This window comes from Vanessa cardui, chromosome 23 (assembly GCF_905220365.1).
Source record: "Vanessa cardui chromosome 23, ilVanCard2.1, whole genome shotgun sequence".
NCBI classification, from domain to species: domain Eukaryota; kingdom Metazoa; phylum Arthropoda; class Insecta; order Lepidoptera; family Nymphalidae; genus Vanessa; species Vanessa cardui.
This window is the reverse complement of record NC_061145.1, coordinates 11,251,369-11,266,790: the sequence shown is the minus strand read 5'-3', so window position 1 is coordinate 11,266,790 and position 15,422 is coordinate 11,251,369. Positions and strand designations below refer to the sequence as shown.

General features: G+C 34.9%; 1 protein-coding gene across 2 annotated transcripts in view; it reads left to right on the top strand.

Annotated features, from left to right (window-relative positions):
- Positions 1-3,429: 3,429 nt before the first annotated feature.
- LOC124539678 (protein Skeletor, isoforms B/C) overlaps positions 3,430-15,422 on the top strand; it is an 80,625-nt gene continuing 68,632 nt past the window's right edge. For both annotated transcript variants that reach the window (XM_047117000.1, XM_047116999.1), the window contains exon 1: positions 3,430-3,587. In XM_047117000.1, coding sequence (XP_046972956.1) covers positions 3,551-3,587 — 37 coding nt within the window. In that variant the 5' untranslated portion in view covers positions 3,430-3,550. The remainder of the gene's footprint in view (positions 3,588-15,422) is intronic.

Below are 15,422 nucleotides of genomic sequence, written 5' to 3'. Positions count from 1 at the left end.
TATAGGTTTCCTCGCGATGTTTTCCTTCACCGCCGATCACGAAATGATTTTATTTTATTTTATTTTATTTTATTTAGAACTGCCAACAAAAGATACAATAATTCGTACAGCAGTTATTTTTAGTAATACATTTCAATTGTTCTTTTACTTACAGGTAAATACAGCATGCAATTTGTTATAGGCAATCATCGACTAAAAGAGTTATATTAATAAACATAATAGATATTCAATTGCATAAAAAAACCATGTTTACAAAATACGGGATTTTTCTTAATTTATGTTAAAAAATAAAAATTGTAAAAAAGGAAAAAAGCTAATAAAATTATATAAGAATTCCATTGAATAATCAAAGTAACAAACTAATGGATGATGAATAATAAAAAATTAAGCACATGAATTTTCAGTGATGCTTGTCTGGGTTTGAACCCGCAATCATCGGTTAAGATGCACGCGTTCTAACCACTGGGCCATCTCGGCTCAACTATACGTTCGTACGTTGCCTTTTATTATACGTTCTCTTTTTTTGCCTTAGTCTTCGCTCGTAGAAAAATGTTATATTCTCTATCACACATGTCATAACATTCAATCATATTCCGTGTCCACACTACAACACAATTGGCTTGCTTTTTGATATTTTCCCCGGGACTGACCTGTGACTTGACTTTACTGCTCGTTTAGAATAATTAAAAGTTAGTTAATTGTATTAACGACGATCTTGCAACACTATTCGAACGAAAGTCGAACTCGTCCGTATTTGTAGAGTTGCTTCATTTAATTTCGCAAAGTTAAATCAGTGACATTAGCAGCTTTGTCGCTAATAGTTTGCCCACTTCCTCGTAAAACAGACAAAACAAACCTACGCAGGTTAGGCAAATAGTCTGCACTCTTGCAATTCTTACTCAATAAATATTATATTAGGAGATTTAACCTCAATTAATTACAATTTCTTCATCTGACCGAGGATCCTGTGCACCGTCTCCAAAATCTTATTTTTATTTATTTATAAAATACATTAATATTTTCTATTAATGTAATACTTGTATAATAATATTAATTTATTTAAATTTATATTCAAATATTGATGGAAGACAAGCAAGCCATTGGTTGTGACTTGTGAGCATGGCTACCGCTGGCTAAACTCTAGTATATCACAATATTTTTACAACAGGGACTATAGAAAAGTTCTACCTGCTAAGGCACGTTCATAATATCTATAAACTGTACGAAGCCTTTCTCTTCGAATAATTAATAAACTTTAATAGGTTAGTTATCTTGTGCCTTTTAATATGCATACTTTAAAATAATATTTTATATAATTTGAATGATCGACTTTAGAAAATTATAAAACGAATACGCCCAGCTACTTAATATTTTATTGCTAAGGGCAATTCTCATTTTCATTATTAATAAATTGCATTAGTGCGAAACCGACGTGGGACGCTAGTACTATATCAGAGGATAAAACAGTCAATAAATAAATATTTTGATAATTAACTATTAAATCCTTTGCAGAATCGTGATATTCGACCAATTATCTATTTGGTTTCAGTCAGTCCTAATGCAATTAAAAATATTAATTTTGATTTATGTTTTGAAATAAACTTATCAAGACATTGTTTAACTTTCGTCGTTTTCTCAGAAATTGAGAAAGTTTGTGAATTAAAGCTTTTGGCGATAAAATAAAATATTACTTTGTAGCCTTTTTGAATTCCGTTTTAAGATGTTTATCATGCTATTTCTACGACATACCTTACTTGTTCAATACATATGGTGTTACTGAAATTTGTATTAATCAATATTACTTGATATTAAGTTATTCAATTTTTTTTGCGAGAGGAAATGTTAACATTTCATTAAAAAAAAATTAAACTAGTCTCTGTTGTTATCTTGTATATAAAACGGGTAGGTGAACGAGCTTAATGGTAAGTGGTCACCATCGCCTAAGACATGTTGACACAAGCAAGGTGCACCACCCCTTACAACACTAATGCACCACAAACACAGGAGAGCTCATTTATTGTTTACTAGATGACATTCTTACTAACATTATACGTTTTCTTCAGTCTTTTTATTTTATTTTAATGTAAATGAACGAGATAACAAACAAACATTTTTTGGCCTGAGTTTAAATCGAGTAAACTTGAAAGACAAATGAAAGTCGAGCCTGGTAACGGGGTGCGTTAACAACTAACTCGTTTAAATCTCATTTAGTTTTTCAAAAACAATTCATGTTCGCATTTAATAATTACAAGCAATGAAATATTTGTAATTAAGTAAATTTTGCCATGTGATGAAACTTTCTTATAGCCGAGGATTTAATTTCCGGTGCAAGCAAATATTTTGTCAGGCAGGCTCGCAAACGAGGTCGCTCGGCGTGGCTACTTGGGAGTGTAACGCTGCTCACAAACTTACTTACTCGTACTTAATGTTTTGTAGAAATCGTTACTTTATATGCTTACTTAACTTTTATCGTTTAAATAATACTGAATGGAGTAATATGTTTTTTAAATCAATTTAATTTTTTACACGTAACAAATCATTGTTAAAAATATCTGCGGAATTTTTTTATAAAAACGGTTACTTTACTTCTGTCTGTTACTTTGCTTCAAGAACGATTTATTAATTTTATGGAGTCAGAAACTTGGCGTTACAAGATTATCCTTCGGTTTCGTTCACATATAATGATTATCTATGATTCTATCGAAGTGTTCAATGTTACTGTGAACATATATAATATTGTTAATATTGTTGAAGGAAAAAGCCTCTTCCAGAGATGACCATTCTTCTGACCTGCAACTTATGTATGTTGTCTGCCCAGTCACGCTGTGGCCCAGTCTCTTTTTCTATGGCCCAATGGTTGTCTTTATAGTCCAGCGATTTTCAATGAGTTTGACATTGTGACCAGCTCATCGTCAATTTAGCTTCTGTGAGTAATTGAGTGCGTTCGGCTTTAGTTTTTTGTTTTCTGTTAGTTTGGCGGATACTTTTATAACTTCTTAATTTTCAAGATGCTTATTTCCCTATTGTTTTGTCTGGTTATAATCTATTTTTTTAATTCGTTTGTAAATTTCCAAGTTTGACAATCGTAGGATAGTGCGGGTAGTAACTTGCCACCTTGCCACCATAAAAAGAAGACATGTTTTGTGTCTTTTGTAGCGCTGACTCACTTCCCTTCAAACCATTTAATTAGACCTTAATCTTCCACCACATTAAACTATTACTATAGCTGGTAACTAGACTTGTATGACCTTCGAATAAAATAACTTAGGAAAAGCTGCATTTTGTCAATTTTTGTTTTTTTTTTTATGTTTGTTTTATCATTTAAATCGTTCATATGTATTTGTGTTTCTGACATGTGCAGAGCAATTTGATGAGATTTCTTAAAGCGTACGGGCAGCATCTAATCGCATCTCGTTAGCATAACCTGCGCAAGCGCAGAGCGCACTCTCCGCCAGTCTATCGCGACGCGCCGGCGCTAGCGCGTGCGCACAACAACCGTGTCCGACGATCCTTGTATTTATTCTAAAGTGATTTTTTTATATTAATCGTGATGCGTTTCGCGGCGTTCGCGCTGCTACTATGCATTGGTAAATATTATTTTAATTTATTATGCCTAATATTATTAATTATATTTAATTTGATCTTGGTTTAAAACTCAATTAAAAGTTTGGAGTACAAGTTATTTTTTAATGTGTTTATTGACTATAAAATTTTTAACGTCAGTAAGGGAGTATCATAATTATAAAATATATATATATATCTAGCAACTGTTCCTTAATTTTGCGAATCGTAATAACACAATAAGTTATAAGAATATCAATTCTACTAGGGATCTAAAAAAAGAGAACCATAATGCGATAAAATAAGCTACAAAGATGTAGCTCTAATCAAAGTAGAAAAAGCGTAACGTTAATTGAAGCGTTTCATTTAAGTCGCGTTTTGTAAAGTTTTATATAAAGTTACGTTCTAAAAACTGTCTAATTCGTTCTCAGCCAACTTGAAGATTTATTGTAATAGTAAAATCCCGTTGACTGTACAAAATATATGCAGTGAGTTTTTATCCAAGTTTCTTTAACGCTGTGATTTGAAGTTGCTGAGGCCGGTCAAAAAAGGCAAGGCTCTTTAAAATCCAATAATTCATGACAATTACAGGTTGGGATATCATATATTGTCATTCGAGTCGAAGTTTGCACGTTAATATTTAAATCGTGCGATGTAAAGTTTATTCGAAGCAAGACCCGGGCACTGATTACAAATAACTTAAAACGGATACGAACCGCTGCTTCTGCAAAAGTAGTTCGCTGGGCGGCGCCGAACTATCGCGTGTATTAGTCTACATTTATTGGGAACTTCTCGGTGCGCTGCGCCAACACCGCACACAATGGGCTTGCGATTGAACATTAATAAACTTTGTCTTTTTGTTTATTTCGTTCACATGCAAATATGTTTCATGTTTTGGAACACATACAATTTAAACTAATTCATCGTAAATTAATTCGAGTCATTCTAAAAAAAAGGTTGAAATAAGTAGTTTGATAAAAAAAAGCTCCATAAGAGTAGATTTGATGTAGTTACATGCAGTAACTTTGTTTCTTTAAACTAGACAGATTCCAGTAAAACTAATTCGCTGAGTGTGGGACCGCCGTAACAGTTACAAGGAAAGTTGACCGCGGCGCCGCTGCCTATTAATTACGTCACAAGAAATTTACTGTAGTTTGCTATCGGATCGAAGTTTTAAAGTAGCTATAAACCTTTAATTTAGGGCGGCTCTAACGTTTCGGATAATACTACGAGTGTAAATGTTCGTACAACTACATGCGACGGATAGATGTCAAAACCTAACGAAATGACTTTAACGGAAAATTCGTTTCACGAGGGAGTCCTTATCGAGTGCTTTGATTTCTCCGTCTGTGAGTCACTCACAATCCTTAGCTATTCGAATGCTTTTAAAGGGATATAAGATGTTGCGGTACGAGATGTCGTCACTCGTAATTAATGTCGTAATTTTTAACAAGTAAGAAAATAATAATGAACGTTCGGAGTTCGAGCACAAAGTTCAATGACAAGCGATCACCGCGACCGAACTGAAACCTTACAGACGCGCCGACTGCGGGAGATTCATTTAGTTTCACGTTTACATTAAATAAATTATACATACTATACGACCTGCGTCCCACGGTTTCGTCCACGTTACCTTTGGAATGTACTCGCCCGTTTCATAGTTTGTGGTCTCTGCTCTCTGCTCCCATCATCGGGGTCGAGTCATAAAGTTATATGGCCTACAACCTTCCCGTCTATGGACGTTTAATTATTCAAATTAGATGTTTCGTTCCTGACGTCAGCTCGTACGACCATGCATTCTGTGTACTTTTACAACATATGTATATCTGCAAGATATATTTTCGATTTCTTCGATGTTTCTTGTCGACTGTTTTCAGTATAATTAATATTTCGAAAAGCTTCTATAGAATTTGATCAGTATAGAGCACCTTAGCTACCTCGTTGGTCTAGTGACTAGTCATAAAGTCAGGGCTCACTCCCAGATCGGGCCGCTAAAAGCTGTTAGGTTACAGTCGAAAAACTCTCAGAAGCAGCTCGGAGTTTGGAAGCTCGAAGTGACACACATCACGCAACCATTTGAAATATTGAAATTATACAAATTATAATATTTCAAAAAATAGCACCTGTGTGTTATTATTGTTACGGTATTACCAAACATGAGAGGGTTGCACTACAGCGCACCGCCGCGCCGCGAGATGAAAGTCAAAAACGGTCCGCCGGACAGGTTGCGGTTCACTTTGCGTTAACTTTTATTTTCTAAAACGGATCACTAACAATGAATGCTATGAAGTTGACGCTTTCAAATTAATCTACGTAGCCGATTGTTCAGATTTCAAAAGTTGACATATTATTACTAGTGTATTATATATACGAAAAGAATTGTAATAATTATACGAGTTATAAATTTTATACAACAAAAGAAGTCATTTCGCGAGAATTCTTATGCACATAAAATACTCGTGCAAACAAAAATTAACGACGGTGCTTTATTTTTAAGATTATTACATATCATATAATTTTACGATACGGTTTTTAAAATCATTATTTTAGTCACTGATACAAATGCAAATATTATTTAAGTCTTGTGTAATGGAGAACACGCAATACAAAGAAATAAATTTATAGTTTTAATAATGTTTGAGTTGAAAAAACGCAAAGGTCATCTTTTAGACGAAAAGAACTTTATTTAAAAAACTTAAATAAATAAGAGAAAAGTATGATTTTTTGTGAATCAGTAACTCGATAAGTAAATATGAACTCGAGTGTTGCGATACTCATATGGGCTTTCCTATGCTGTCCTAGCAGCCACGAATGTATGTCCGCCACATTCGTGGCTTCGCGAAATCATTATATAGTATAAAAAAGTCACTTGCTTTCATATTACGCAACTGATTTTGATGCAGTTTATTTCAGTAGATAGAGTGATTCGAGAGGAAGGTTTTTTGTATATAATATATGGACAATATAGCAAAGAAATACTAATAATTATAAAAGTTTCTAATGCGATGTCGTAGATAAACTAATTCTGTAGCATATTTAGTATCAACATTGCAACCGTGCATAGCCGGGGCGAGTTGCTAGTGTGTTATAAACGCTAATGGAGATCTTTAACACACAAGAGACAGACGCGTTTAGTCCACTGCAATATTCTGCATTCTTGTTTAAATAATACCAGAGAATATTTCAAAAGCTTAACTTTTATTGAATACTAGTGACCAGCCCCGGCTTCGCACGGGTGCAGTGCTAATACTGAATATATAACAGAATAACGTTCACAGCTTTTTTGTAATTAGACAATACAAACTGCTATGTCCCTGTGTTTTAAATCTATAGTATCTTCGAATATATTCATTAAAATTACAAGCTGTATCGGGCCATATTGATCTACATTAAATGTACGATGTATTCAATGGGTGAGGATTGATGCTGTATTGTTTGAAATCGCTTCGGAAATAAGCCATTATATCTCGTAAAAAGTAAAGGTCAATCCCTAAGAGATAGGCATGTACCATCGTGGACTTTTTTGAAGACCTTTTAAAGGTGTACAAGCTGTAGAACATTATTTTGTTGTACCTCCTAGGGTTGAGCCAACGTTTGCAATGTAAGCGCAAGAAATATGTTAATTACGACATCACTTAGGAAAACTCTAAAATAATCAGTGTTTCTCCACAACATTGTGCTTGCATTATACATATCTATAAAACAACATCAAAACCCGTTGTGTTATTTTATAGATCTAAGCATAAGAGGCTTCGTTTTATACCATGTAAAGATTCGCGGACACCAGACCATATCTTTGAAAGATTTGGCCTTTATTGTGTAGTTAATGCTGTAAAAGTAAGTATGCGGAAAATCGCACAAAATTAACACGGCGTTACGAGAGCGAGGATTATTGAAAAAAGATGATATTTTAAAATATTGTGGCGTTAGAAGTGCCGGCGGTGCATATTTTAATATTAACAACTTAACGCCAAATGTCGGCGTATGTAAATCGCGCGGAGCTGGTACAAGTGACATGGAGTCCGGGATCGGGAGCGAGCGGAGCGTATTCGTGTGGCGCTCAGCAGCCTTATTACTTCACTCAGAGAACAAATAGAAAAGCAATGAATGTTTTCAAGGAATGACTTAATCTATATTTCTATATTAATATTATGAAAGTGAAAGTAAATCTGTCTGTCGCTCTTTCACGACCAAAGCAATGAACCTAATTTGATGAAATTTTTTTTGAAGCACACTTGAACTTCGAGGATGGCATAGGCTACGTTTTAGCCTGACACATGACAACCAACCACATAAAGCGTGAGCGAAGCCGCGGGCGATAACTATTTATTTGTATATAATTCTCTATGAAATACAATATTACCACGAGCAGAGGGTAACTGATCAGCAAGGGCGCTTACAGGCTGTTATTACATAATTACAATCACACATAATAGAACATTATACAATATTGCTTCTAACTTTTTAATTGTTGTCTTTACTTGTTATTGTAACACAATTAAACTTTCAACTAATTTAATATTATTTGGTTATTTGTTAATTCGTGTGCATAAAAGTGGAAGATTTTAATTAAGCAATTATTTAATTTTATAATTAAGACGTGCAGCGTATGTGAGGACGACGACGAAACCCCAAAGCCTGGACTTTCACATCGTTGTATGCGTGTATAGTTTAGGTATTATATATTTGTAAATTTACCAAAGTTCAAGAAAATATGTCTGTGTACTTACAAGTATATATAGATAATAGAGTGTGAAAATATATCAGATCCTTACTCGCCTTTACAAAAACAATAATGAATTTACAATTTAGGAAAAAAGAAACCGCCGGTATCCCGCTTTTTTATGTGTACGTGTGGAAATACTCTGTGGGATTTATTCCGTAGTTCCGTCCTACATCGATTGAGTGCAGTTAATAAGTATTACAAATAATAATAGGAGTTGCTAAATTACTATCCTCAATAACGACCGCAGCGGACGCGGGCCTCTCGTGTTTCGCGGCGGTATCGCTAACGGCGGCGCCAACATTCCTGGCGGAGCTTTTTGTCTCTTTTCGTCGGTGTTTACGAACGCTGCTAATGCTTAAGCTTTGGCGATATTTGATATTAATTGACGCCAGCCAAATGCTTCGATTACGATTAATGTTGTTAGAATACGGGAAGGTTATCACGGAAAGGTCTCGTCTTACGGTAACAAAAGTTCCCGGACAAGATAAAAATTGAAAAATGTAACTTTCTGTTATTGAACAACATTTCTCGCAATAGAATTATAAACTATTTCCACAAACACCCATCAGCTGAAATTGTGTAAGCAGTTATGCATGTTTTGATAACGTTGACCTTTACATTATCGTACATAAATTAAATAGAAGCTCTACTCAAAACTTTTAACTTTTGCGCTCGATTAATTTTTAAACAGAATATGAGAACTTCGTCCCGTTTTAAGTGAAAACGAAAACCTTTATCAAACAGGTCTGTAGCGAAACGTGGAGCGCGCTGACAAAGTGTTTGTTACCGATGATTGCGAGCGATAGCTTTACCGAGTCACTCACTAAAGCGATTGCTGGTATCGGAAGTTAAACGAATCAAGGTTAAGGCAAGGCGACTATAAACCCCTAACGCGCTCCGAGCGAGGTTACGAAGGGAATGTGGGTTGTAATTCCAGTGTGTTAGAATATGTGGGATTGAAATTGGAGTTCTTAGAATTAGTTGAGCCGGATTAGGGTTATACATAACGGTGTATTATAATTATGTACATCTATTTATATGAGAGATACTTCATTACAAATATGCTACAATTAAAAATAACGCGTTTTTATGCCATATTATGCCTTTTCCTCGAAAAGGAGAGGGCATCTTAGTCCACTTGTGGGACCGTTACAGGCTGTAACGATTAAAAATAAATTGCCAAAAGTACTTGGAGTAGTAACATGTTCTGTATGTGAGCGGCTCGCCCAGATCTTTTCATGTCCGTGCGCTGAGCTGAAATCTGATATGTTTAATAAGTCATCTCCGTCCGTGAATTCTTCGCGGAGACGATCAATCAAAGCGTGACCTTCGCCTGCATCCACCATAACTTTCACAATCGGCGATTCCCACGACGCGACGCGGAGCCGAGAAAGGCAAACTAATTATAAGAAATTTAATTCAAATTAATTGAATCGATGTTCACGTCTCTGTGAACAGAATACAATTCTTTGCGAACACAAAAAATATTTTCAAGTAAAAGTGACAGATACAATAATATTTTTTATTTGCTCGATAATCGGTTCGAAGCAAAAATAGAAGTGAATGTAGACCGCGGCTGGTGAGGCCTCCGCTGAGGCGCTGCATGTTTGAACAAGATATTATTAATATGGAAATATTTTTTATTTTCTTTCCAAAAAGTAACATGATAGTATTGAAAGCATACATTGATCAATACGTTCATATCGAGTGAGCCCCGGGAAAGGTCATTGCGATTTAGAATGATTACAATGATTATATTATTTCTTTATTAGTAGATATACGGTTGTGTCTCATTACAAACGCTTCAAATCCAACAATATTAATATAACAATAAAACAGTATAAAATTATACTCTACATACAATAAGCTGTTAAATGTAAGTTGTAATTCAAAGCAAGCCCCGTACGCTACGAGGCCGGGAATAAAGAGTGCCGTTGTAGAAATCGCCAAAGATCGACTCAAAAGTGTTCTAGATGTGTGATAACATGCATCGAGCGCGCCACTCGGCCACATCTATCGGTCACAGCGGTCCTCGTCCATTGCCGGCCGGGCTGGCGGGTGTCTACGAAGCGAGCAGCAGAGTCGGCAGTGTACGGCGGCGCATTCCTCGCAACCAGTGGGTCAGAGGCAACGGTACTCGCAGCGGTCCATCGACATTATCCCACATCGCTCGTTCTTGTTTCGTATTACGAGCGTTTGATTAGAAAGGATTGTGAAAAGTTTTTACTACCTTCGTTCGCGTCGGTTACGCAACCACCTCGGCGACTTAATAAGTGAACTCTTGATTTAATTTAGGGTTAAGCACTTTGCGAATATTCATTTTGGAATTGTTGTATTTCGTAACACAAAAAGTTACGAAAAATCATTGCAAAGAAAAACAAGGAGATGTAAGCTGTATATGGAATCGTATTGTTAACTCAAACGCAAATTGAATTAAAGTATTTGAGATGAGATGGTCCCTGTTCTCTGAGCTAAAGCAGAAAATACGCTAGAAAATGTATTCATGAATTTTATACGCTTTTGGACTAATTATAAAACAAAATATTGTTTTAAAACAAATATTCTCCGTCTTTGTTTAATATTTTCTTCGGAAAATTTCGATTTTTTAAAAATCATCTCCTTTTATATTATATTTACGTAAATTGAAGAATTAATATAATAAAATTAATATATATTAATAATATAATAGAATTAATAAAATAAAAAAAATAATGATCGTAGCCTAAGTTATTCCCTATTATATCAGTTATCTGCCAGTGAAAGTCCCGTCAAAATCGGTCCAGTCTTTTCAGAGATTATCCGGACCAAACAGAAAGACAGACAGACCGACAGTAATTGTAAAAAAATATTTTGCTATATGTACCGTGTATAAATACATATGTGTTGAGTAAAAAAGGGTTATTTTAATATTACAAACAGACACTCCAATTTTACTAATATGTATAGATATTCTGCAAGGAAGGAAGTATACGAGTGAAGTCATAAATGAAAAGTCTCTTGACAAGACAAATTCAAACTACGAGCGCTCGAGGAATGTCACAAAGAGCAAGACTGGGGCAGGAAGGGACGGTATTTGGACCCTCAAAGATGCGATGAAGCTCGCTTGAAATTGAACGAGTCTAAGAGTTCCACCCACACACACTAACGGGTACACTTGTGCACGCAGCGGCGCCGGACGAACAATCTGTACCGGCTACGTGTTATGTAAATATTTGCTTTGTTTCGAATATTGTATAACGGACTTCTTTTCCCAAATAAAAAGAGCATAAAGCCAATCAAATGTAAAAAGAGTCATTCATGGCTCATAATATAATCGTTACACAAGCGCGGTATTGTCGACGAGTTTCCCAACGCGGTGGGAACCGCCGGCAGACGCCGTTGCGCCACGCCGCTCCTCGTGTGGTGGTGACATTAAAAATTATGTGAAATGAGGAGTCATACGTAATAGGATCCTTCGGCGCAGATAACGAAGTTAAAAAAAAATCGTCCTCCTCCGCTAATATGAATACTACTTGTTACTATTAGCTTTATAATTTGTAAAAAAAATTATGAAACGAAATTAATCAATATAATATATTATAGACTATACGTCGACTACTACTGGTAGATACTTTTACTGTAGCATGTTTATTTATTCGTCCGCCCTCTAAAATTGGTAAATAAAAAAATATTTATTTGTTAACGATGTTTATATTGAATCCATCCGATTTATTTTATGATGTAAATTTTTATTTATTTAATGTATTGAAAGAGTAAATATTTTTACTCTTATTTAGTTTCGTAAAATAAATACACAGACGAATCATATTTACGTAACGTCTGTTTAGAGGACTACTTAAATAGTTACCATCCTTATCGGTGAAGTCCTTAAAGTATAAAAAACTCTGAATAAAAAAAAAATATACGCTAAAAAAGTCGGTAAGTCTGTAACAAGCGAAGTTGTCAGTTCAGAAGTTAGTGACTTACCGCCCTCGGTCACCGCGGGTAAGAACTCCGTTACAGTGTAGACTCATAAAATTATACAACTTCATATAAAGGGAATTGAGAGTAGTGATTGTTAGTAATATAACTTTAATCTGCATTATTTAATAAAAAAAATTATACATAGGATTTTTAATAGTTTATTTCTTTGCATCATTTTTAGCAGAACGACTTCTGGATGTAGACTCCCCTCGCGTTGTCACTCCCCATTGTCTCGAAGGCACTTATCTCGAGAACTATTAATCTGGTATAAACAATAGTTCATTTATTAGCAAAGATTACAGCCGATACGAGTTTGCTTTGCGACGCCAACAAGCTGACCAACTACAGACGTCAACCTATACCAGTAATCGCGGGTCACAGCTAGTGCGTTTGTAAATAACGAATTGTTGTAAGATGTTAAACTGGTCTACAAAACGTAGGAGACCGCCCGGAGATTTAATCATAAGCAATTCGATCAAATTTCATTTTAACAAAATTATGATTTCATAAAACTAGTAATTATAATACGATACTTTGCAAAGAACACCTGCTCCCTGACGTCATTATTTATAAATACATGACACCGTATTAATAGTATTACATTAATATGACAGTAATTTTTCGCTTTTAAATATTACGTAAATGTAATTTGTCATTCTGTCGCTCCTCCAATAGATATTATGTCAGTTACTATAATTCTAAATAGACGGTCGACGTTTGTACGGTCCCAGTTCAACGAGGAGACTGCGACTAAAGATAACCAGAGGGCCATCAATTCGTTTCAAATGCATTCTTCGAGACCGGAGCCAACTCACTCCGATAGAAACAGTTGACACAAAGTTACTTCAGAGATCAATAAGCTTTAAATGTATTGAGCGCGTTGAAGTCTTTCTTTAGATTAATCATCATTAACGGAATTCTTATCAACGTTCTCGTAAATGTAGCTATTATGTTATGTATAATATCCAAGATTACTAGTTTTACAATAAAATAAACTATTTTATAGTTTCATAGGAATGCATTGTTTCGAAAGAAACATATTATTTCAGTTTAAATTATTATTGTGACAATATTACAATTAGATGAAACGCAAGCGTGACACACTCGTGCTCGGCGCTCATAAAATTATTCTTACAAATCACGTCGGCACGTCGCTCCACTTTACGGTGACACTTTACTCCCAGAACAATTCAAGCATTGCTGCACAACTAACATAAGAAGAATTAAAATAATAAAATTTAGTAAAAAGTTTCTTGCCCGTATACAATTCAAAACTGATTCAACCTGTAACGATGACATAAGTGCACACGAGCCCGCGAGTCTGCCGCGCGTCACACATTCTCGTTGCAAGAGCGCAAGTGCAGTAATAACACAAGAATTCGTAGAAAGTGAGTGCGAGAAAGTACCGCGCGATGAGACACTCTTAGATTATTTAATGTCGTCACAAGCGGACAGCGACGACAGACGCGACTCTCAGCACTCGCTGCCTCTGCGACGGCGAATGTGTCTCATTGCATTTGCATTGTTAAAGTAAAACACCTCAACATTTTACGGGATTGCATTGTACGTTAATTATATTTCCAATTTACAGTAATGAGCCTTTAAAGACACAAATATACCGTTGCTGGCTGGTCAAAGGTCATCAGACAAAATAGCACCAAATTTGTCAATATTATACGTGTTTATGAAATAAGCTTTTTCTAAATTATTTTTTACAAACTGGTAAAAAATGTTCTAAGTATTTCATAAAGCTTGTGTTCTTTGAATACGACAACAGCGTATATAGCCAGATTATTACAATTACTCCCAGAGCCGTCTGTGACTAAATAGCACAATAAAAACCTGTCAACTGACTCATCATTCTCTATTTGAAATGTGACACCATTTTAACGCAAAGACATACAGATATTATTTTATATATTTATTTTAACGAGCATATAGTTGAAATCATATTTTTATGACATGTGATATAAAACTTAATACAAATATTACGCAATACAATTAAGATTAAAGGTAATATTTACATAAACAAGATGGTTTAAAAGTGAAGCTGCAGTCCTGCGGTAATTAGTTGGGGTATGAAGACGCCTGTCTCCGCCCGCGGTTACGTCACACACATTCACCTCGACGGCGGTGACTTTCCACATGGACGCGATCACTCTCTCTGATAGCGGCGAAATATGTCCACGGAGAGCGCTTTGTTATTATATACACGTTTCAGGGTAAATAGCAAACGAACTAGCTAATGAGCAAAAGCGATTTTATCGTCAAAACAAAAAAAACATATGTTTAAAAATATAACAACTTTTATACAATATATTATGACATAGTATCTTTTTCTCATTTTTCTGCTTGGTTGATCATTATTATTGAATATTACAATAGTTTTTTTATGACGTCCACGAGGCATTTAAATTAAGATTATTTTTTCTTAATTTTATACAATTTATTAATTATACAGACACAAATAAGCTTTAAAACTAGACGTATTGTTTAACGACTCTGCTGTGCTCGCGACTTTGATCGAATTTGAATTCAAAAAATATGTATTGTTCAGTTCGTAGATATTACTATAACTTATTAATTCTGTGTTAGTGGGAGACAGTCGACGGGACGGTGGATGCGCGGGATTATTTGGACATTGTAGGATGTCTTTATTAATATGTAATTCTAAAATAAAAGTAGCCTTAAGTTACTTATTACATCAGCTATTTACCAGACATAACAAATTATTTTGGTTAGGTACAAAAATTTTATTTTAATATATGTACCCTGTATAAAAGGTAGCATATAGCAAGAAGCGGTTATTTAATTACAAAGAGACATGCTAATTTTATTATCTGTAGAAGTATAGATAGATTACCTACGTGTTATCTGACGTCATCGTTAACGTAGACGACATTACGAAACAAAGATCTAAATTAAATTTCAAGTCTCAGTTGAATTAATTTTACAAAACGTCAAAGTAATTTACGTCACGTGTCCCTTCGAGCGACTGAATAATTGAAACGTTTCCGCCAATAACGCACGAGATGATATTTTAATGTTTGATTGCACAAATAAAATCGCCGAAACTGTATTCCAAATTACAGTTACTGTCGTAAAATAAAGCTCGGATAGTAATCAAAATACAATTATCACTGCAGTTTCGTAAACGCAATCATATTAAACG